At 41.2% G+C, this 25,702-nt stretch overlaps 1 protein-coding gene across 1 annotated transcript in view; it reads right to left on the bottom strand.

Annotated features, from left to right (window-relative positions):
• The window catches only part of LOC129238046 (segmentation protein Runt), a 115,369-nt gene that overhangs the window by 33,004 nt on the left and 56,663 nt on the right, over nt 1-25,702 (bottom strand). The window contains exon 3 of the mRNA XM_054873087.1: nt 17,696-17,899. Coding sequence (XP_054729062.1) covers nt 17,696-17,899 — 204 coding nt within the window. The remainder of the gene's footprint in view (nt 1-17,695; nt 17,900-25,702) is intronic.

Raw genomic sequence — 25,702 nt, 5'->3', positions numbered from 1 at the left:
TATTATATTTTCTGTAAAAGTGTTCATCAGTGACTTGTCAACGCATCACTGCGCCCGAGCGCCTCCATCAGCTTTGTTACAAATTTTCATGCGCACGCACACATGTACATATGTATATAAAAAACGACTTTTGAGAAAATTTGAAATTTGACTTTGCGCTCGAAAAAACTTTTACCGCCCAACCCCTTTCGTCACAGAAATGATGGTAGAAGGAAATGTTCATATGTTTGTAAGCCAGGCTTTGAACGTAGTTGGTATGGTGAAGGTTTGAAGTCCTCAGGCTACGTGTAAATTAATTCAAGTTGAAAATTCATTTAGAACATTAAAACACACAACCATATAAACACATTTTTTCCACATACCCGGCTGGAAATTTGATATCTTTAGTCCACCAATAAGTCAGTTTATGAGAGATTGTCACAAAGGCTTCACAAAAGACTTCAAAAAAGTTCGCACTAAAGGTTTTCATGGAAGGTCACTCCATGCATAAATCAGTTCAAGCAGGAGGGGTCATTGATTCAGATCGGTGATTTAATTTTAAAATTATGAGGAAAATATCTACTTGCATTCTGTTAAAAAAGTACCTGGAATTGTTAAATAAAACGCAAGATAATTGTAATTAATCATCAAAATTTATTTTGTCGCTTTCAAGATAGGCTCCATTCGAAGCAATACACACACGCCAACGATAAGTCCAGTCATCAAAGCACCTTTTAGACGCGTTTGAAGAGATCTTCTTCAGCTCCTTCAGCGAATTCTCTTTAATGGCCTCTGTCGACTCAAAGCGGCGTTCACGGAGTAACAATTAAAGTTTTGGGAAATTAAAAAGTCACAGAAGGCTTAATTCGGTGACTACGGTGGTTGCTCGATGATATTTGTCGAGTTTTTGGACAAAAAAGTGTACACACTATGAGCCTTGTGAGCCGGTGCGATTTTATGGTGCAAGATCCATGAGTTTTCTTCCCACAAATTGGGATCTTTTCTACGCACTTCCTTCCTTCTCTCTCAAACGTCGCATAACTTCCAAATAATATTCTTCACTTACCGTACTCCGAGTGCACAACACAAAGAAAACGAGTAGCATGACTTTCACTTTTGACCGACTTTGACGGGGTTTTTTGGGTTTCGGCTCATGTGGATAGCACCATTGGAGGATGGTTCCATGGTAGAAGTCCACGCAAGTGGGGAAAGTTACTGACCGCCATTCACTTGGGAATGGCCAGAACGATGCTTCTGCATATGGTTCAAGCAGCTCACAACGTCCGGGATTATCCCACGTATACCCTGGGTAGCTTCCGAACACCTGTTCAGGACTGAGCTAACGTGAGAAGGCTTAGCATTCCAGGATAGCTGGTTGTGCGCTGGGTTTGGGACCCGCCACTTAAAATAAGGACCTTATCAGTGTGGCTTTAAACCTGGAAAGTCGACCATCGACCAAATATTCACAATACGCCAAATCTTGGAAAAGACCCACGAAAGGAATATCGACACACACCATCTTTTCGTCGACTTCAAAGCTGCATTCGACAGTACGAAAAGGAATTATCTGTATGTCGCGATGTCTGAATTTGGCATCCCCACAAAACTAATACGGCTATGCAAGATGACGTTGCTCAACACCAGCAGCGCCGCCAGAATTAGGAAGGAATTCTCGAGCCGCGTGATACCAAACGAGGTTTCAGACAGGGTGACTCGCTGTCGTGTGACTTCTTTAACCTGATGTTGGAGAGCATCGTACGAGCCGCAGAACTTAATCGCTCAGGCACAATTTTTTATAAGAGCCTACAATGGTTGGCGTATGCCGATAATATCGACATCATCGGCCTTAACAACTGCGCTGTTAGCTCTGCCTTCTCAAAACTGGATAAAGAGGCAAAGTGAATGGGTTTGGTGGTGAACGAGGACAAAACGCAGTACCTTCTGTCTTCAAACAAACAGTCGGCGCACTCGCGTGTCGGCACCCTCGTCACTGTTGACAGTTATAATTTCGAGGTTGTAAAGACTTCGTTTATTTAGGAACCCGCATTAACACCGATAACAATGTCAGTCCTGAAATCCAACGCAGAATCTCTCTTGCCAACAAGTGCTACTTCGGACTAAGTAGGCAAATGAGTAGTAGAGTCTTTTCTCGACGAACAAAACTAACACTCTGAAAGGCGCCGTCCTAACATATGGCGCAGAAGCTTGGACGAGACAACATCCGATGAAGCGACGCTTGAAGTGTTTGAGAGAAAGATTCTGCGCAAGATTTTTGGACCTTTGCACGTTGGCAACGGCGAATATAGCACGCGATGGAACAATGAGCTGTATGAGTTTTACGACGACATAGACATAGCGCAGCGAATAAAGATCCAGCGGCTACGTTGGCCGGGTCATGTCGCCCGAATAGATCCAAATGCTCTGGCTTTGAAAGTATTCGATGCGGTACCAGCTGGTGGTAGCAGAGGAAGAGGAAGGCCTCCTCTGCGTTGGAAAGATCAGGCGGAGAAGGACTTGGCTTCACTTGGTGTGTCCACCAATTGGCGCCGGTTAGCACGAGAAAGAAACGACTGGCGCGCTTTGTTAAACTCGGCGTAATCGGTTATCGCGTAAGCGGTTATCGCGCCAATTAAGAAGAAGAAAAAGTAAAGCGCCATTCAGTCGCCTGGTTTCATGTTGATTGGTTTGCATGTCAAACTCATGGTAATAAAACTAAAATTTTCCACCGAAGTTGATGAAAAAATATTTTTCTCTTTATAGCAAATCACTTCCAATTTAATAAAACACTGATAATTTAGGAGATAAACCAACCGTTCGAGGTAACTTATTACTATTGTATTTTTTATTATTCTCCTTACAATTGTTCGCCTAGATAATATTCCAAAAATGGTAGGACTTTAAAAGTAATATATTTTTTTTAATTAAAAGAAAAAATCTGCCATTTGAGGAGTATCTTACACAACTGCCGTGATATGACACTTCAAATGATTCAAGTACAATATTTTAGACATGGTCGTAATGGATTTTCCTATTGGCCACTTCTGCACACACACATACATATGCATGTGAACATATTAAACGAAACCTCGCATATAAAATTACTTTCCCACATGAGTAAATGTGAGTGTGTGTCTGTGCATGTGTGAGCGAAAGTGCCAACAATTTTCATAACAAAGAGTACTTCAAGTGGAAAATTTTAATGTAATTTTTACTAAAAACGTCAAACTTTTCTTTCGGTCCTTTCTTCACACACGCACACGATTGCACTCATATGGCTACAATGCTTACATAAAAATGAATGTCATGTGTGTATGAGTGTACTCTCACATACATATGTAGATGAGTAGGTATATATACATGTATGATACATACAAATGCACGCATACTTATGTGTTTTCTGTATAAATATTTCCATTTCACATAAATAACTGTATACAGGCACTAATGCGTGCTCGTCATCCGCCATTTTGGCACATAAACATCTACTGTACTATTTTACTTGCATCCATAATGAATAGATAGAATGCCACTAATGGGTGTAAGGAAATAAGAGTCGAGAAGTGTCGTTAGGATGCAGGGCATAATACAAAATAACAGCAGCATTTCATACCTCAGGCTCTTTAATTTTTCTTTAGCATCAAAACTTGAAAAAGTCAGCTGCCGAAATGGGCAGTTAACACATTTGCGTCTGGTCTAAAGGCATCCTGGGCTATAATGGTATTAAGGAATTTGGCAGCTAAAAAAAGAAGAACTCAAATGCTTTGAGACAAGTAAATTTTCAAACATTTTCGTTTCTCAAGGCGTTAACGAAACCACAAACTGTCATATACAAGATCATATAAAAAATTATCAAAAATAAGTCTGGAGAAAAAAAATGATAGAAAGAAGATTGCGCTCATCATAGAGTGCGTGACGTCACGTTTTTTCCGAGTTGTCCAGTATTGGCAACCATTTGTTCTTCGCAATAAATTTAGTGCTTTTTTAGACCGAAAATGCGAAAATTTTTAAGTTTCGTGTTTGTTTCTTTTTTTTTAATTTAAGGCTACCGAAACTTTAAGTAAAAAAAAAACCGTATTATTATACAAAAGAAAGTTAAAAAAGCCACGCTGAGAAGATTTTAGTGCTAATGAAAATTAGTTTGTTAAAATTTGATATTTTGAAAGTGTGAATTTAATTTTTTGCTCCTTTTAAGGTTATGCAAGAATATTAAATGTCCTTCTCTCAACTTTTCTTAACATTGAAAACTTTTTTACACGTTTTAAAAAGCATTTAAGTTTTTTGAATGCGAATTAAAACCATAGCGGTGTAATCGTTTCTTCCGGTCCTCAACCCTTAGTGAGACAAAGAACATCAAGAGGTGCATTCATTATAAAAATAAACCACAAAATACTAAAGAAACCTAACTGACATTTTTACAAAAAGAGTACCTTATCTAGTTACATAACTTCAAATATAGCAAATAAGTCGTTCCCCTAACAAAAGAGTGTCGCTTAACAAAAAAAACTCATATTTTAATTGCACATAACCATAACATATTTATTAAAAAAAAGCACATTCTAAAGACAATTTGTTACGCATACAAAGTTCTTTCAATAAAATTTGGTGTTTTATTTTCTTTAAATGGGCATTTTAGTGCGTTTTTATATCCAAAGCTAGGCAACACTGCAGTAGCGAGAGAGAGATTTGACTGCTGAAAGCAGAAGAACACCACCAACAGCTGCTATAGCGGGCAATGCCACCAGATGTTAAAAAAAAGTAAAGCTAAATAAAACTGGGTGAAATATTTAAATAATTATTAAAGAATGTATATTTTACCAAATTATAAACATTACATTTTAATTAGAACAGGCTAGAAAAATGTCATGAAGAAACAACTAAGACTCCGAGACTAAAGAACAAAAAAAAAGCTAAATAAAGTTACGAAAATGGTAATCTGGCCATACTGGAGCTAAAATCACATAACTCGTTATCAAATTCGCTGAGAGCAAAGTAACGGGACCACGATAGGCGCCATCTCATTATTCGTTCCATAATGGTCTGGATCTGGTCCAACTGAATTAATATATCTATATATAGTTGTATGGAGAATGGCCTGTTCAATTGTCAGAAATAAATTCTTGATATGCTTTAGTAGTAGTAGAGAGTCTATGAATGGAAGTAGTTTCATCAGGACCTTCTGAAAAAAAATTCCAAATACATTTCATTTATTGTCATTCCTTGCAAAAGAAAAGTTATAGCTCTTAATAATCTGAGTCAAGGCATAAAGGGACGACAGGCTTACTGACTAGACCACTTAGAAAATATCGATAGCGATACCAGAAAATTACCTGACAACTGAGGGAGAAAAGAAAACTATGATGTTCACCCGTACCGGGTTAATTTATAGGAATAACTAATCTATCATAATCAGTGTATAAAATTATATTGGGTATGGGAATAAGTTTCCGTCCTTTCTTAGCCAAAGTTACGAGTTATTTAAACAATTAAAAATGATATTATGTGAAGTGTGTGCCATTCGAAGCTACAATTTTACTCCATCTTTCAGGCCGCATACGGATTCCTCTGACGAAAAATTCGAGTTCTCTTGACTTGATCCATTCATTGAGCCAGTTTGCGGCGATCTCGTAAGAAGTGCGGATACAAACGCTCCCGCTCTGAAAGTATTCGATACCAGCTGGTGGTAGCAGAGGAAGAAGAAGGCCTCGTCTGCGTTGGAAAGATCAGGTGGAGAATGACTTGACTTCACTTGGTGTGTTCAACTGGCGCCGGTTAGCACGAGAAAGAAACGTGCCAAGTAAGAAGAAGAAGAAATCTATCGCATGCAGCTTTGAAATGTGTTTAGGACCAGTCTGATCTCCGATTTGTAATGTGCGCCTTGATGTTTTCTTACAGATAGAGAAATCCGCAGTTTTGTGCCACCTCTTAATGGCATTTGGGTGCTTGAAAAGCTTTTGAATGACAGAATTACAAGATGAAGTACAAAATAAACAGGACTGGCGTCATAAAAATGTTTTTGATGGCGCCATCTTTTAATGACTTAACTAGTTGGAGGTTACATCCCTAACTAACTTCCAGTGAAAGCTTGGTGACATTCGGTTTAGTTGAAGCGAAGTTATTGCGTCTAAAGTGTCAGTAGGTTTGTGTCATCGGCACAAAAATGAGTTTCGAACAAAGAGCTAATATCAAATTTTGTTTTACAATCGATAAAACGTTAACCGAAACATTTGAGTTGATGAAAAAAGTTTATGGCGATGACTGTCTATGTCGTGCCAGAGCTCAGGAGTGGTTTATACGTTTCAGAGATGGTTGTGAGGATATAAATAAGAATGAACATAGGGACCGCCCAAAATCAGTAATCAACGAAAAATCAATCAGAATTGTCTATAAATTTATCGAAAATGAATGAGTTCTATATCTCCAAAACATCGATTTATTACATTTTAACTGTTCATTTGGGTTTACGAAAGATCTGTGCGCGTTTCATTCCGCACAAGTCAAATGAGGACCAAACATTTCAGAATTATAGAATTCAACACTCGAAAGACTCCATTAAAGAGGCGAGAAAAGACGAGAACTTCCTTTAACGGGTGATGAAGTAAGATGTTTCCAACATGAATCTGAAACTAAGCGTCAAAGTGCCGAATGGAAGGCCTCAGACGAGCCACCAACCAAAAAATCGCATTTGGAGAAGTCAAAAATCAAGTCGATGCTCATTTGTTTTTACGATTCCAAGGGAATTGTCCACAAGGAGTTCGTGCCAATGGATCAAACCGTCAATGCAAGTTTCTATCTTGGCATTTTGAAATGTTTGTTGCATCGCAGTGGAGGAGGAAGTCCACTCGATCCACTGTTGTGACTGATTTTTGGGCTAGAAATCGCATTTTAACCATCAATCAATCACCGTATTCGCCTGATATGGCTCCCTGTGACTTCTACCTATTCGGAAAATTGCATTTGGCCATGAAAGGAAAACATTTTGCGTCCGTAAAGTTCATCCAAAAGGGTTGTACCGACATCCTGAAGGACATTCCGGCCAATGACCTGGAACACTCCTTCGAGAAGCTTTTAGAAACAAAACAAAACAGTGTATCGAAGCCAGACGGGACCATTTTGTATAAATAACCTCGAAGTTATCAGAACAAAGCTCCTGGCATTTCTATTTTAGCTCAGTCTTGTTTATTTTGGACTTCTCCTTGAATGCTCGAAATATAGTCATTTTCTGCCGAGCGGCGACCGCTGTTGAGAAAAAACCAGATCGAAGGTTTATGGTCGTAGTAGGCATTGAAACCAGGTATTGTTTTTGTGTGTTACGTACAAATGCAGTTCGACACTCTGGACGCGGATACAAAAATTCATACAACAAAAAACATTTATTTCGTCTTTATTATTTGTCTTTTCTTTTTTCTTTGTGAATTGTTTTAATTAAATTGTATAGCCAGCAATTTGGATGATGAAGATGACGATTAATTGCTATCGCCCCGAGCACTGAGTGTCAAAGCAATTTTGAATGCTTCTTGCATTCTTCCTTGAGATACTCTCCACGAGGTATTCTGAGCTGGAGGAGACCTGCACAGACCGCGTTCTCTCATAATTCTTCAAAAAATATTTAACGAAAGACTTTCACTATCCTACTTTTTCATTTACGATATTTTGATTTAATTCACTTTGTCATTTACTATATTATTTTTAATTTACAGTTAAATTCCAGTTCATTTTCTTAAGCAACAACTTTTCACAAGTCACATAAATTTCATAACTGAAAACGACACACAAAGCAATGAATTTTATAGCCGCTAGATCCGATAGCTCTTTGAATGCAAGCATACCTTTATTAAAAAAATATATATTAAAAAAAAAAAAATTGATATGAGGCTTATGTACTTTATAAGAAATATTAAAGAACACATTTCACCCCAAATCGGATTCGTGTCTGGCTTCTCCCGCCCGCCAGCAGCTCAATAGTAATAATTATCAAAATGATGTCACTGCATATACTTAACTCATCGGCATAATCACTAGCAACAGCAGCAACCAGTAGCACAAAAACAAAAGCAATAGCAACACTTACAATAACAAAGTGAATAGCAAAGAAAACAACAGCGAAATGCACAACAGCGATTGAAATAACAAAAGACAGCAGTTGGTAACGAAAGCGCTGGGGGCGAGAGGCATCGTAATTTACTCATATACATACATACATCCATACACACATACATTCATACATACACGCATACATACACACATACATGTACTGGCGGAATTTGCAGGCTTTTACGAATATGAAGCCTAAGCAGGCAGTGTTCTTGGAGACATAAAATCCATTAAAATGTTAATCCTTTAACAAGAGGCAGCAGCGAAATTGTCAGTGTGCATGTATGCTTGTGTGTGTGTGTGTGTTGTGTACAGCAGCAGTTGGCACAATTTGTGGAACGCCAGTTAACAATTATGAGAATGAGGCAGGGATAAATGTGTTAGGGGCGAAATTTTACTGCTATACAGAGAAGGCAGTGGAAGGGGAAATGCTGGGCTTGCGAGGCTCAACAACAGATTTGTTTGTCAATAAACGGCGTGCAAACAAAGTGCGAACAGTTAAAATTTTCGATTTAATTTCTTTAAGAAATGGGTGGAAGAGTGAAAGAAACGGTGAAAAGGAAAGTTTTCATATTAAATATATTTTAAATTAAATATATAAAATAGTTACGCATATACAACTATGTGCAAAATAATAGTTACGCTTTATTTTACCAGTCTAAGCAAATTTTCTTTCGTTTTTTTTTTCACCAAAATTTCAAGGATTCCAAGCAGAGTTTAGAAAAAAATATTGGCACACAGTTTAAAAGCATAAATAAATAATTGGCGCGTACGCTTCTGTTAGGTGATGTTGTTCCACAAATGGAGCGACTTACAATTTTAAGCCGGCTACGAACGGCATCTGATTTTTATGAGGGGCTTTTTCGCTAGCGATTGCTATTAGAAAAGCACGCAGTTTTAAGTCCTTCAAATTTTGGTAATTGGTTGGACAAAGACAGCCAGGATTATGAAAATTAAATGCCGAGGAGTTCCCAGAACTTTCTTCATCCTGCTTCTATTGTAGTGGAGCCAAAGAGTTTTCGAAATAGCACATGAAGAAACGAAGCTCCATCTCTTTTGCGCTTTTCTGAAAAATAAGTTGTGCAATTCCCGTTTAACAACAGTCAAGGGCATGCCGATGTCTGGGTAGGTGTTGCGGGTTTTCTCCATAAAAAAATATATCGTGAAAAAATTAAAGAGCTGTTTTTATTGATTTATTTCTTTACAAAAGAACCAACTATAAATTGTTGATAAACTGAGATAATAAGCACTGGCTGCTAAGGCCTTCGGGTTACATTATATACAAAATTGGTTTACAAACTGATATTATAATAAATACCTTATGTCTATGGAAATACAGGGTTTGATTGAAAAGTAATGAGCCTTATTTTTTTTAAGCAGTTTCATTAAACCTTTTGGCTTGCACAACTAATATTCTTCAAAATAGGACCCTTGAGCGTCAATACACCGTTGGCAGCGGTCCTTCCACTGCAGGAAACATTTTTTAAAATCATCCGCCGGAATAGCGTTCAATTCGGCTGTCACAGTTTTTTCGATCGCCTCGATGGAGTCGAAACGCCTCCCCTTCATCTTTCTTTTCAGGCGCGGGAACAAGAAGAAGTCCGGAGGGGAGGGTTGGGAAGCACCGGAAACCCCATCTTCGCCAATGCAGATGTGCAGACGAAGGCGGTGTGCGCCGGCGCATTGCCGTGATGAAGGGCTCCCGGCCTTCCTTGAACGACTTGTGCCACCGTTTTACCTGGGCACTCGACAGAGATGGGTCCCCGTAAGCCTCCTTGAGTAGCCCAATGGTTTCGGTACTCGTTTTGTTTAGCTTTAGGCAAAATTTGATCGATTTACGTTGCTCCAACGATCGCTGCATTTTCGCCACCGCAAAATCCTAACACACTTTTAAAACAGCTTTCACGCGCGGAGCAATGTTGACTGCACCGCTGTTGCCAGCGAAATGGGACCGGTTTCTAGTGGAAGGGGAAGGACCAACGATCATTTTCCCCCACCAGCCGATTCCGTTCATCGCATTGCAGACGCTCCGCGCGGGAAGGCTCATTACTTTTCAATCAAACCCTGTATATCTAAATGTCTCTAATATTACGTAGTTTAAGATATTTGTTAATGGCACTGATGTTTTCATAGGTGGTAGCTTTAAGAAGGTTGGATGGTTGAAGATTTCCGAATCAAATTTTTCTGAATTGATCCAAGCCAGGACATTCATCTGGGATGTGAGCAGTTCAGAATGTCGGAACCATTTAAAAGGTGGCAATGTGTTTTTAAAGTGTGGCCCATTCTAAGGCGAGTAAACCTTCTTAAATCTCTGCATAATCAATTTGGTGAGTAGTTAGCCTTCAAACCAATAGGGCTATGTTCTTTGTTATGGTGTTGTATATCTTTCGTTATAATATACTTAAACAGTTCCAGTGGTTCTCTGGCTACTTCTTTACCCCGCTCGTCTGCTAGGTGATTGCCTCGGATACCAGCGTGACCCGGAACTCACATAATTTTTATTGTGCTTTTGCGGCGATATAGGCTATCGCGAATATTGTCTATGAGGATTGAATTATTCCTCGGGCTTAGGAGAGCCTCTATTGCCGATTTACTGTCTGTGCAAATTAAACATTTTTTATCTGAACGCGAGGCGAAAGAAACCGCTTCATGCATTGCTGCTTCCTCTGCTGTGCAAATAGAGGAGTACTGTGGCAAGGCGCTCCCTTGCGGGTTGCAGTCCAGTGCCAATCTCGTGATGCTATCTGGTGGTTTTCTCAATGCGTGACTTATCCATCGCTACTTTCTGCGTTTGAGTTGCCTAAGGATGGGATCCTCATTCGTTAATCTCCACAGTGCGTCGTTACTGATGGTGTTTGGCAAGAATATTCTGCAGATGATGCGGAGGCATTTGTTGACGAAAGATTGTAGCCTCTGTGTGATGGTATTAAGACCAGCCATGTTTCGCTTCCATACAACAATACAGACTTCACGAGCCGAATATTTGTAGTTTAGTGGGCTTGGAGACTTGCGAGCTCTCCGATACTGTATGCATTCGCCCCGCTTTGTTTAGCCTGTAGTTGATATCTTCACCTGATCCACCATCTACCGTGATAATGCAGCCGAGGTAGCAGAATCTTTCGACAAATTCCACCGGGCATCCGTCAACCAATATCTGGCTTGCGTGATTGTGGTTAACTCTCATGGCCTTGGTCTTGGCGATGTTGACCTCCAGTCCGACAGTGCGTGCCAGTGCGACTGGTCTGTCTGCCTTTGCTTGCATGTCAGAGAGTTTGTAAGAAAGAATGCAAATGTCATTGGCGAAGTCCAGCTCCTCAAGATATCTGGTGAAACTCCATGCGATGACTTTTTTGTGCAGGGTCAGTTGGTGCATGACATCATCAAGGGTGATGGCGTAGAGAAGGGATGACAGGTGACAATCTTGCCTTACGCCTGCGTTGATAGTGAATGGATCGCTGATATCGCCTTTGTGAAGCACTGCCGGAATTCTCGTAGAGGGCTGTGATGAGGCGGATTATCTTGGCGGGAACTCCTTTTCTACTCAGTTCCAGCCATATTGCGTCTCGTTTGATAGTGTCGAGCGCCTTCTTAAAGTCTACGAACAGCATGTAGAGCAGGGAGCGCCACCCAACTGATTGTTCTACTATAATCCGAAGTGTGTTGGCTTGGTCAACACCGCTTCGGTGAGGGCGAAAATCAGCTTGCTCGTCTCTTAAGGAGCGTTCGATATCGGATGTTAATGTAACGACTCTATATTTATAGGTTTATGGGACTATATCGAAAGTCTTCTAGGATCTTTAAATATCCTTCCATAACCGCACATCTTAGATCGAAGATGCCTTTTAATCTTAAAGCGCTCAAACGAGCTCCTTTTTCAGTTAAAATGGGAAGCGGTGGTATGTATAAGATATACTGATATACTGACTCAGACGGGACGGTACAATTTGTTGAAATCGCTTACTGCCCTTCGTTGCCATACCAGGGAAAAGTTAAAAATTATGGATTTAGCAACTGTTGAGAAAGTCCAGTAAGTCATTCTGTCAGTCGCCAGTCAAAATCCTCCTGTAGGCAAAAATGGTCTTGTGGCTTTAAATATCCCCACAAGAAGAAGTCAGGTGGCGCTAAATCGGGCGAACGCGGTGGCCGGTCAAAATCGCCATTTTTAGACATCAAATGACGAGGAAACAATGTCTTAAAAAAATCGATTGGAGTGCGAGCGGTGTGTGGTGGACCGCCGTCTTGTTGAAACCAGAACTGCCTCATACGCTTTCGATGAATAATTGGCATCACAAAAGTGGTAATCATATCGCGATAACGCTCTTTCTTCTTCTTCTTCTTCTGACTTCTTTTGTTGAATGTAAATTTCAACAATTTGGGAGCGGTCGCGTGGCATGTACTGTTCCATGGTAAAAATCTGCTTGGACTGACGCTTCCAACGCGTTATGTCATTAAGCGATCTGACGTCTCTGTCAAAAGATACAGGGTTGCCAGATGGGGCGCTTTGTCGGTGCACCATTTGTTTGTTATTCGGCGGGCTTGTTGCATACGGATGGAAATGGTTTCTTAATGCCAGTCAAGATGTTTGTCCTTTTATTGCATGTCTGCGCTCTCAAACTCCTCTAAATTTTCTTACTTGCTATTTCGGGAACCATTTCCTAATCGAAATTGGAAAGTGTTGCTAAGTACATTGGAATATGTGTCTCTTAACTGCCAGGATAAAAATTCCCCATAAAAAAAACCATCTTCATAAAAAACCAATCTTCCCGCCAATTGTGGAACAACAGCTAGACGCACACCACAAATAGGAAGGGGGGGAGCTCGACCAAATGCCCTAAAAGGGTGTAAGCGCCAATTAAATCAAAGTATGGATATATGTATAGAAGTATAATATCGAACTTTTCCTTACTAAACAGATTTACAAAGTTGTTGTTTTCTTCTTTTTATCATTTATTTTGCTGGTTTTGGCTTTATTACGAAAACAGTTCCCTCCTCGATGCACTCAATACAGATTAACTTTCACAACAGGCTCCCCTAAAGGCGAATTTCAATTATAGATCCGCACAAAATCTGCCTCAGATGAATGAAATGATTTTTAATGATTCACTTAGTAGCCGACTTTGTTTGCTTATTTTATGGTAATTTAATACTTTGTGACGCGCTAACGCCTTGAGCAATTTTTCAGTTAACATTCGAGCCTGAATGTTTTGTCAGCAAGTTGCGAAGCGTCGCTCGTTCCAGCAGCGGACGTTCGATATGCAGGTAAGCAAATAAGCTGCTTTTAATATTATCCGCATAATGTGTGGAAAAGCTCGCTAACAACACAAAATATATGGGGTTGTGCGTAGAATCCCTTAAGCGTTGAAAATCAACAAGTATACCTTCATCGATAACAACAACAGCAAGTACAATGCTCCGTAGCTGCCGGCAGCAACAAATCCTTGACAAGACAACAATGAAAGGAGATAATCGACTAATGGTTGGCATGTGAAATTCACTCTCTGATTCTTCCGCAGTGAAAGCGAAAGCCGAAGCAAAATTTATGGTGGAATGGAGTGAATAAGAAAATTTAGCAAAGATTTACTTACAACAGAAACTCGCTGTTTTATAAAACGGTATCCTAACTTAGAAACTTTTAAAAAGTCCTCAGGTGAATAAAACGAAATGGCACCACGTTTTTGATATTGTAGTAGTTCACCAAACCCTTCCCAGTGCAGTAAAGTCATCAGTCGTCGTCGCTTATCTCATCTAACGATAGAGCCAGGAAGCAGGCTGTTTCGACAACGGTGGTACCGTAGGAAAAGTAGTGTTAGAAGAGTGGGCTTTTTTTTAGCGGTGATAGTAATCGTCGCTAATACGCGTGTATGGTAATTCCACTAAAAATATTCCTCCTTGTCTCTTGGATTTTTCGCTCCACCCCGGACTACTTCCGCATTGGGAGTAGAGCGCCAAGACGACGTCCTAAGAAGAACACTTAGTTACTCACCCTTCCTCCACGCCTGTTTTGAGAAACTTATGCTCAATGCTCTTCAGCATAAGTTTCCATTTCACGCTTCTTTTTTCGGATAATATCCTCCACGAAATTTGCGACGGCATGCCAGTTTTCTCCGTCTATGAACATTTTCTCGATTATTTCTTCCGGTGCAAATACACCAATAGCTCGTTGCAGAGCTATTCTCTCTATGTTCCACCTCTCGCATTTAATGAAGGTGTGCTCCGCATCGTCATACTCAGTATTCCATATAGGCAGTTTGGTAGGCTCACTTTTCCCATTCGCCAGAGTTTTCCGCCGGCGTTGCACCCTTAGCGAATCTGCCCATATTTCGCATCCGTATAAAAGAATCGAGTTCGTCGTGTCCATTAAAAGTTTTCGCTTGTTCTGCGTTGGAAGAGTGGGTATAAGTGGACTTGTGAAGGAGCAATTAGTATCTTACAGGTTGCCTTCACACGCCGGACATACGTTGAGTATTGATGGGTCAATTCTGGATAAGTATTGATAACCCATTTCAATCACAGCCGTTCCTGTGTACCGGAATTACTAGGGTATTTTCCGACAAAAGGCTACCGCTTTTGGCCGCTACTTCTCATTCTCTCAAATATAACGCTCGCACAAGTTTTTTAATTTAAATTAAGAATAAAATCTTATTATTGACCTTACAATAGTATCCGTTTACCCTCTTCCTCTTTGTAATCCCACCAAGATAACCCGTACAACACCATGCCTACATCTTTCTTGATCTCCACCTTGATCGCCTTGATCGCCTTGATCGACACCTTGATATGTCAGCCTTAAATTAGACTTTTCCTCGGGAAATAAGAAACATTTGCAGAGGACGATATCTGGAAAATGGGCTGGGTGCGACAGCGTTGGAGAGCCTTTGTGCACAAAAACTCTATTACAATGAACGAAGAAGGTGCCGATGCGTTGTCGTGATGCAAAATCCAGACGTACTTGATGAGCTTGGAAGAGAGGTTTGCAAAATCCTCATTGGCAGGGTACAACTAAAAGAGATTTAAAAGACTCATAACCCTCCTCAAAGCTCACGGTCATGATCACAGGCCTCTGCAGACTGCGTAGTCATCTACACATGATCGAGATATGATCCGCTGATTCTTATCACTTTTGCGACCATTCCCAGGAGACTCCAATGTACCTTCTTCTTCAATGCAGCGCTAAAAAGCGGAGACGGTTGAGACATCTTGGCCAACTTCAGCGAGAAGAAATACACTCAGTCCAATTCAGCTCTGTGCTGAGTTTAACCAAAGAACTGGGCCTGGATCAGTTATTGTGATAAGCAGGGGGCATACAAGACTAAGATTTCGAAGTACTAACCTCCCAGAAATCTATCTCTCTTTTCACAAACGACATAGACATTGCGCAGCGAATAAAGATCCAACGACAACGTTGGCTGGGTCATATCGTCCGAATGGATAGCAGAGGAAGAGAAAGGCCTCATCTCTGTCGGAAAGATCAGCTAGAGAAGGACGTCGCTTCACTTGATGTGTCCACATGGCGCCCGTTAGCTTGAGAAAGGAACCAGGTACTTTATTAAACTCGGCCCAAAACGCTTAAATGGCTGTCGCGCCAATCAAGAAGGAGGAGAAGAAGAAGAAGCGAAGCTTGAAGTTTGAACTAAAATATAGCGGTAGCTACATTCGCCATGAAAGATAATACGTGCAAATTAGTAAAACTATAAATACTTAATATTATTGAGACCTTTTAGACCAACTTACTGGAAAAATTCGAGAAAAAGAACCGAGCTTTGCAAAAGAAAAAAATTATTTTCCATCTGGACGATGCACCAACCACCGAGCGTGTTGACCTTGGCTAAAATATATGACTTAAGGTTCGAGTTGTTGGGGCATTCACCAACCATGAAGTATTCCCCATATTTGGCCCCTAGCGACATCCATCTGTTTCCATACCTTAAAAAATTGTGCGTAAAAAGAATTTTCAATCAAAAGATGAGGTCATAACAGCTGTGAAAGCGTATTTTGCAGCTCAGCCGGATTGTCACTTCAGGGATGGAATTCGTAAATTAAAATCTCGTTGGAAGAAGTGAAGTGATGTTCAGGGAATCTATACTGAAGGATAAAAAGTGTATTTCAAACCATAGAATTGTGTTTTTCTTGGCGAACCGGAAAACTGATTGAACAACCTAGTAATTCCCATAATCCAAACGCATATCCTATTTCCGCGAAAAAGCCTCAATTGATTACGTGGTAAAGCTTTACACAGACTAAATATTCTCATTGATACTCAAGACAAGTAAAGGTTAGGTTAGGTTATGGTGGTAGTCGGTCTGCACGACCAACTCACTTAGACCTTACAGGTCCATTGAGATACCACTGTGCTGCACGGGAACCTCATTTACCTTCCTTCTTGGAACCATTTTGTGGCTCTTCTGAAACGTAGAATTGATCCCAACCCCACGCCAGACAGCTCTGTAAGAGAATTAGAAAAGTATTCACCTAGACAACCTGCTCTGATTTTAGCTAAGCCATTGCAAAGGAAGTGCTCAACTGTTTCTTTCTCTTTCTCATCTTTACAACATCTGTAATATTCATGGGAGAAAACTCCTAGTCTTGAGGAATGCCTGTCAAATAGCCAATGACCGATTAAACAAGCCACGACCTTCGAAATATCTTCTCTTGAGAGACTAAGCAATTCCTTTGTCCTTTTCTTGTTTATTTACGGTCATAGTAGCCTAGCTGTTACACAAGTATCTTCATCTTCATCTTCCCATGACCTATTGGCCTCTTGGATAATTTTGTTTTTGATTATTAGCTTACTCGTGGCCATAGGTATCCCAATGGTACTTTCATCCCTGAGTACAGGGTTGCCCATATTCGACGGACGCATGTTTTTTTTGGGGCCCATTCCAATCGACGAGGCTTGTCCGCAGGCAACAATCTTTGCGTCAATGCGATAATTCGTTGTAAAGTGGTCCGAGCAAAGCCCAACTGCAGAGAACGGCGATTTTGGAATGTCCTTGGCGACGCCTTGGTCGGTTTTTATTTGGCCTCTTTGGATTAGAAAGAGGATCACCAGTCGAAAACCTTTCGTACAAACGTTTAATGGTGTTCTTAGAAGGCACACTTCTCACATTATTTAATTTTTTATACGCACGTTGAGTTTTCACAATTGACTTCTTTTGTTAAATGTAAATTTCAGCAATTTGGGAGCGCTTGCGTGGCGTGTGCTGTTCCATGGTAAAAATCTGCTTGGTCTGACGCTTCCAACGCGGAATATCATTAAGCGATCTGACATCTCTGTCAAAAGATACACGGTTGTTAGATGGGTCCGTCGAACATTGGCTACTCTGTAGTTGAAGAGCAGTACCTTTTCTGGCTAGTTCATCAGCTTTACAGTTTACCTCAAAATACCTGTGCCCCGGAACCCAAATAAGGCTGACCTTGAATACGACGCTAATATCATTTAGGGCTGCCCGGCATTCCTGTGCAACCTTCGAGCTTAGTATAGTCGCATTCATTGATTTGATGGCCGCAAGACAAGTACTAAAACTCTTCCCTTAAACCCCACTTCATTTAAAGGCAATTTACCTAAAATTTCGATCTTCCATACATTTCAATAAAAAATTACAAATTCAGTCTCTTCCACAATTACCTGGAAATTTGAATGGCAGTCCACCCATCAGAGGGTCACCAGGTCCGAAACGCTGCGGTCCGAAGGCAAACGGATGAAAGCCTTGATGTCGCACCTTGGAACGCGGTTCGCGCGGTCCGTCCACAGTCACCTTGATCGCCTTATTGTAGGTGGCGATCTGTATGGGGTTGGTAGATATCACAATGCTCAGCGTGAAGCTTTTGCCTGGAAGGGAGAATAGATTAGGCAAACACACAAACAAACAATGCACAAGGAAATCAAACTAATTAATTAAAAGCGCGTATAATGTTTCATAAATTATGCCAAAAATTACATATTTCTAAAACTGCAAGTGTTAAAATTTACAGCACATGAAATAACCATCTAATGCCGTCATAAATTATATAACCGCATGCCGCTACGCCACCCCTCCCCAGCCACCTACTGCCAGCTTTAGTCTTTTTCCAACTGAAATTCGAAATTTTACTATGCGCCGCATTTATTACGGTTTTTCATGCACACAAATTCAGTATCAGTTGTATGCTAAGTAAGGCGCACGGGCACAGCGCAGACAAAGAGCTGCATTTGTTGCAAGTTGCGATGAGTGTGCAAAACGTACTCGCACGCGCGGGAGGTATCATAACGCATTCATGTGCATGGCGCAACGCAATTATTTTATGAATTTATGGATTTTCTATCTGCATCTCTCCGCCTACGCTGGAAATTTCACTAAGCAACGCAGCACACAGCTAATAACAGCAACTGTGCTAACTCGGCGCTTGCAGCATTTTGTTGCGCGCAATGAACTTGCAAAATCATTAAATTAACCCCAACATAAAACGCGAAATATTCGCAAACCATCCCCCTCTATCTCCCAACAAGTTCGCGCACCCATCCCACCTAAGCATTCTCGTACAAACATATCGACTGCCGCCACATTGAAATGGAATTGGATATGGAAACTGAAATTGCAAAAAGGACAATGTGGCTACCATGCAATCAGGCAATCATGCCGCCCATTTACCGTTCGTCGTCCATCGTGAGTCCTCCTACTGCTACTCATATAAAATTCTGAAATTTTTGCAACCGAAAATGAAGACATAAAATTTTCAAATGTTCCAAAATTCCGCTGATTTCCCTTTTATTTGTGGCAATTTGTGGCGCGCGCACACACTAACACTAGCGCAAATCGTATTGTATGTTACACACACACACAGTTTTATTGCCGCACGCCATCAACAACTCCACATTGCGACTCCAATTGCAATGCCGGAAATGCTGAAGTGTGACTAAGGAATTCACAGCCGAGCTCACACGCACACCAACTTACGAATATTCACGCGCAACAATGCAGAAGCACTCACACAAAGGCTGCTCCGCATATTACAAAGCCACACACACATACATACATACTTATCCGAAAACATTTGCACGGCTATAGATTTAAGACAGTTGCATTTGAACTTATGACTCCACCCCTTAAGAGTCCACAAGAATCTCGTTGTGTTATTACCCTCACAGATATGAATCTGAAAAATTCATAAACTGTACTTCATCCATCCAGCTCGTTGCCACCCGCCTTCATAACTACCGTCCCCTCAGCACTTCCCATGCGGTGATTTTCTGGGCGCGTTGTGGGAATTTGACTCACATATTGTTTCGCTTCAAAATTCGATATGTCTGGATGGCTTGTCATTTATGCAAGCCGCCATCTAAAACGGAGAGAGTTCATGTTCTTGCTGCGTATGGTTAGAGCTCTGATTAACTGAGCAGAAAACTGAATTTACTGCTTCTTTAGAATTACCTATTCACAGCATTTTCTTACTCTTATGAATTCAAGACTGTGTATGTGTGATAGATGTAGTGAAAGTGAAGGGTACTCCTGACAGATATTTAAGCCGAACCTCTTCTCCGATTTATTGTGCGAAGCTATGGGTTATCTTGGGTAGGTGGGTGAAATAGTTGAAGTACCAGACTGGCACTGCCCAAGTAGAACTAAAGCGCCGTTTTGATACCATTTTGAGATCTCCCACAGGCAAAAAATATCTACAGCCAACCAGAGCTGTTGATGTATCGGAGAAGGTTGATGGGATTTAGGTTGGAGCACTGCCTCAGGCTGTCGAAGAAAGGAGCACCCAGTGACTTTAATCGTTCAGCTACCAAACCCGGATATTTACAGAGAGAATGCTCAATACCCTCTTTCTCTGAGAGGTCCCCAGAGCTTCTGCGATCTGAATCAAATGTTAAACCCATCTTTTCTGCGTGACTGTCAAGCGTCCATTGACCGAAAAGCGCAGCAGATTTTCGAAATACCACACGAAATACCAATTGTCCAATGACCGGTAAAACACAACTACAAGTTTGAAAATTGAATGGTAAGGAGTCGGGACTCTTGCGTTTTTTATACTAGGCCCGAAGGTATTCGAAATACCACACAAAGAAATGAAGCTCCATCTGATCTGTGCTTTCCTAAGAAATAAGTTGTGCTATTTCCCTTTAACAACTAACAAGGGGATGCCGATAACTGGATGCGAGACCTCTGAAACCAACTCAATCGATCCGTTTCTGGCAATTTAATCAGCAATTTCACGTCCTTCTGTGTTCCTTTGTCCTGGAACCCAGATCAGAGAAATATTACCTGCAGACCCAAGAGATTTGATCTCCATCTTATAGGAGTTGACTTGTTTGGATCTGCACCATGGCATCGAGAGAGCCTTAATCGTGGCTTGACTATCGGAAATGTTCACATCTCCCTCGCTTCCACGTTCCCCAAGCATTCTGCAAGATCCCAAAGACTTTTGCGCGAAAAACATTAGCAGTATTCGGCAGTTTTAAGGATATAAGTAAATTGGCTGATTTAGAGAAAACCCCTGCTCCAACTCCAGATTCCATTTTGGAGCCGTCAGAAAAGAGAGAGGTGCAAGTCTAGGTACAGATTTTCCCCTCGTTCCAATCCTGCCTACTTGGAAAGATTGCCCTGACACGACCCTCATACTCCAGTTTGCAAATAGAGAGATCTGTCCGAAGTTTAGAGAAATTCGGTGTTAACTACTCAAAAACGCTACCACATTCCTTGAGAGATCGCTTCCAGAGGCCAACCTCCTTTAACTTGGTTCCACTTTAAGTAGAGATAGAATAACGTGAACCACATTTATGGCAGAGCTTATCTTACTTGAAAGGAATATTTTCTGCAGCCTTCGAAAGTAAAATGGTATTTCTGAGGAAAACTGCACAAGGCGGCTTGTCGATGCCTGCTGAGGGTCGCACGCTAGTAGAAAAACAAGACGCATTGCTAAATTTTTGGTTTCTTCGCAAGAGAGGAAGACGAGATAGCAATCTGATTCAATGAAAGACGGATGAACCAATATACAGAATATAGGGGTGTGTGGATAAAATCTGATATACTAATGTCGCGAGGCAGGTAAGTTACAACCTCGTAAAATAACCAGAATTCCCCATTTAAACTCAACGAGCTTGCGATTTTGCCAAGGCCATTTTGTTCTAGTCATCGTTCGCTATGCCGAAATTAATTGACCAAAAAACTTGTCTAAAGTTTTGTATTTCTAAAAAAACAGCTCCAGTTAATGGTAGCTTCCACAGACTCGAAAATGTCGAAAGCATCAGCCAAGGAGCTCTACAAAGAGTTCAAAACAGGCCGCACTGTGGTTGATATTTTACCTCGTTACGGTCTGCGACTGCAGCATCGCATAGCTGTTTCTAAAGAATTTTTTGGGCCGCTGACGAGACACGGGTCTATGAATATTATATCGAAACCAGTCAATAATCTTCTCAATGGCTCTTCTCAGACGAGTAACAATTGAGAAAATCAACAAGAGTGGCAATCTGAGATCAATTTTTTTGATTGTGGTCATGTGATGCACTCCGAACTCCTTCCCGAGCCAAACTGTAAATAAGGAGCTTTATGTAAACGTACCGAAATGTTTGAGGAAGATCGCCAGACCCCGGAGACTGCATATTTTAATAAAAAAAATTGCTACACCACGTTTCCTTTGCCAACACAAGACGCGCATATGAAAAATTTTCACATTGTTCGGGCTGTATATCATTTTTAAGATGAATGATTTCGTTCTTCAGCTATGGAATCCGCTCATGCCTAATGGATGAGACTACAGTTTTCAAGATCTCTCGGACAAAAAAAGTCCAAAGGTGGCAAATCGCAGATCTTTGCAGCCATTTGACCTCTTTTTTGGTGAGATTATATTTCTTGGGAATTTTCTTCGCAATAAAACCATTGCCAGCACATTTCTCCCTCTTTCTCTGCACTTCGTACAGATCTCTCCCTCCGCAAACAGGGTTTTGAAGGTTGTACTAGGGCTAGCTTTCCAAGCAGGCTGGATTGGTAACAGGAAAAAGTCTGCACGGGCACCTCTACCTCTCTTTTCACCGACGGATTAAAGCTGGAATCTGGAATGGGAGCGGGGGGTTTTCTCTAAATCAGCCAATATTTCAGTATGCTTTAAACTGCCAAAAACTAGTAGTGTTTTCAAGTAGAGGCTTTCTCGATCCTGCAGTCGTGCCAAATGCATAAGGATCGCTGTTTCGAGGAAGACATAAATATCTTTTCCGATAGTCAAGCTGCTATCAAGGCCCAGTCGTCGCTATGTTGGAGCTCACTTCTGGTCAACTCCTGCAAGGAGAAAATCAAAGGTCTCGAATGTGTAGGAAACATTTCTCTTATCTGGGAAAGGTTCGGCCGAACCAGCTTCTGTTGTCCACATCTGAGCTATCGAAAGACATATGGTGTTCTATCTTATCGTGTGCTATCGCAGAAACCCTTTGGCCACAGTACAACATAAGCTCGGCGCTTAAATTGCTGTGGATCGCTCGCCAATCAATTTTCAAACTCACAGCACTGGTGACCAGCCACTGGGTGATCGGATCTCATGCGGAGAAGTTTGGACTTCCTTACAAACTCCCATTGCAGCAGTTGTGGGTATCCGGCAGAGAAAGATACTGTTAAACACTTCCTTTGCAAAAGTCCGGATCTGGTGGCTAAGTGCTTGAGATTTCTTAGTGTGCCTTTCGAGGATAGCCTGAGATAATTCTTCAGCCTAGATGCATTTTCTGTCCTCCATCACATCAACAGCACTGGATGGCTGTAGATGGTTTTTCTTCCTTTAAGTTTATTCTACGTAGAGTTAACTCTCTTGCCAACAAGTGCTGCTTTGGACTAAGCAGTTAAATGTGTAGTAAAGTCCTCTCTCGACGAACAAAGCTAACACTCTACAAGACTCTCATCATGCCCGCCCTAACGTATGGGGCAGAAGCGTGGACGATGACAACATCCGATGAAGCGACGCTTGGAGTATTTGAAAGAAAGATTCTGTGCAAGATTTTTGGACCTTTGCACGTTGGCAACGGCGAATATCGCAGGCGATGGAACGATGAGCTGTATGAGCTTTACAGCGACATAGACATAGAGCAGCGAGCTCCGGCTCTGAAAGTATTCGATGCGCTACCAGCTGGTGGCAGCAGAGAACAGGAAGGCCTCCTCTGCGTAGGAAAGATCAAGTGAAGAAAGAATTGGCTTCACATGGTGTGTCCAACTGGCGCGGGTTAGCACGAGAAAGAAACGACTGGCGCGCTTTGTCAAACTCGGTTCATTAAGTTAAAGTTCATTACGCAATGCTCGACAGGGGTTTCTTGTTCAACTGAGTAGCGCTTCATGACTAAGTTTGCTAGAGCTTGTGGTATCAATTGTCTGAAAAAGGAAATAAACAAATTATCATATGGCAAATAATTTCTTCAAAAAATCTGCATCATCCTTGAATCACCCTATACATCTCAGAGGTATAGCGCGCGAATATGTGACCAAAAACTTCATTAGAATTTCCCAAGCTCTGTGTTCTGTTTGCCATTTTCCTATTACCAAGTTTGAGGTTATAGCTTCGCGAAAAGCATTTTGGGTCGATTGAGGTGATAAATGAAAAATTGGAACTAAAGATGGATGCTGTTCGCTATCCATCTCTGGACTTTGTGTGTACTACTGTGCGCATCTGGAATGAGGAGGTGGTAGTCGTTTTTCTTCAAAATCATACACCTTTTTCAATCCGGGGATCTTGCTTGGAATTACAGTTCAAAACCTTGCTATCAGGGTCGGAAATCCAGCACTTTTTCAATCCAGAGATCTGCCTAAGCATTCAAGTGCGAAACTTCCTATCAAGGAAACTTCAGTCAGTTAATCATAACTGCGACTATTTCACGTCTACTGCTGCTTGTTTAAAAATGTAAAGAGTCGCCTCTTCAATGGGGGACTACAATGCCACTAGTTCTCATTCTACCCGTGACCGAGACATACAACAATGTAGGACAAATAAGCCTTCATCCAAAAGTAGTAAATACTACAAAATCTCGTAGCTTAGCACGTTACTCTCAAGCAGAATTTCAGCAGCTTCCCAACCACATTTGACGAGTTTCTCTGAAGTAATAATATTAAATTAAACGAACCCTAAAGTACACACATTAAGCGCGACATTGACCAAAGACAAGGAGACCAAACAGACACCGAAGTAACTGAACAAAGAAACACAGAACCACCAGCGTAGAACAAATGAACATAAACGAAGCAAGAAACCGACCGACAAGAACAACACCAAAATTTAAATGAAATGAAACTTTTTTAATTATGCAACACTAAAGATAACTGTCGACGCCAAGGAGTTGGTAACAAGCGACGTGGACGTAGTGGAGGAAGGAGAAGCAAAGAGACGATATGTTGGGATGCTTTGACAAGCACTACGACAAATAAATCTGACGCCATCTTTAAGCCGAGACATTAAAGCGTAAACAAGGTACGGAAAAGAAGTCACACAAATGAATGCTTGCGAGGTAAATGAGCAACAAGCTGGCCACAGCGCCCAAAAGGCGGCAAAGAACTTTCGCTAATAAGACTGAAAATCTACATCCTGTAGAAGGAGCAGGCAGATAAGGCAGATGAAGGAAGAAGAAAAGTAGCAAAATGCGTAAAAGCTATGTGAATTTGGACGAACATACAGCAGTAAATGTAATGCGAGTACATACAGATAAACCAGTGAAGAATGGCATAGAAATACTCGTAGATGGCGCGCCTCAACCCACTCGGATTCGCAGACATTCGTTTCAACAAAGCGCAAATTATCACCACTTTGCTAAGGCGACAACAACAATTAAAGTGCCAACAACAGTAAAATGGTAACAGCCGCAACAACAACAACAACCACAACAACAACAATGCTTTGGCATCAACAAAAACAAAAATAATTATTTCCATTTAAGACTTTTAAAACAAAGTTTAAACGTTGGCGATGAACGCGAAGCTTTTGCTAAAATGAAAATGAATGTTGCCCGCATTGGAGTGCTAGCAGCCCCCTTCCTCTTCTTTTCTCTTCTAGTTATCCCATAGGCAAGATGGTGCGAGGAAGGGCTGATACTTGGCAGGCAATTTGCAACGCATTGTTTTTCTCACCAACTTGATTTCGCAGCAGCCACTGAGGTATTCTTCTTCTTATTGCTGCTGTTGTTGTTTATTTTAGTGGGTAGCTCATGTAATTTGACATTAAACAAGTCTGAGGCTGACAACAAAATGACACATTAAATATACAAATACGAACAGTAGCATCGAAGAAAGTTAGCTTTTTGGTGAGTGCTGCTGAGCGACTGTGCCCCATCTCCTTTCGCCCATCGGCTGTCGCCGGTAAGCTGAAATGGAAAAACGAGCTGGTAAAAAGTTGCTACGCGTAACACAAAGCAGTTTCAAATTTTCAACACTTTGAAATCAGCAAAGCCAGCTAAGTAACCGAATGCGTCGCTCGACCTTGCCTCCTCATCATAATACTCGTGTTGTTGCATGCTGCGGCACCATAACTCAAAAATAATTTTCTCATGGCACAGGTCGTTGACGAAGAGTTCAAATTTAGTAGCGTTGCTGTTGACAACCTTCTTTTGCTGTTGTTGTTGTTGTTGTTATTGGAGCTGTACTCCTACGCTTGACGCCTGCCATTGTATTTGACAGTTTTGACAGGCAGTCAC

This window comes from Anastrepha obliqua, chromosome 2 (assembly GCF_027943255.1).
Source record: "Anastrepha obliqua isolate idAnaObli1 chromosome 2, idAnaObli1_1.0, whole genome shotgun sequence".
Taxonomy (NCBI): domain Eukaryota; kingdom Metazoa; phylum Arthropoda; class Insecta; order Diptera; family Tephritidae; genus Anastrepha; species Anastrepha obliqua.
This window is presented reverse-complemented; position numbering and strand designations above follow the sequence as displayed.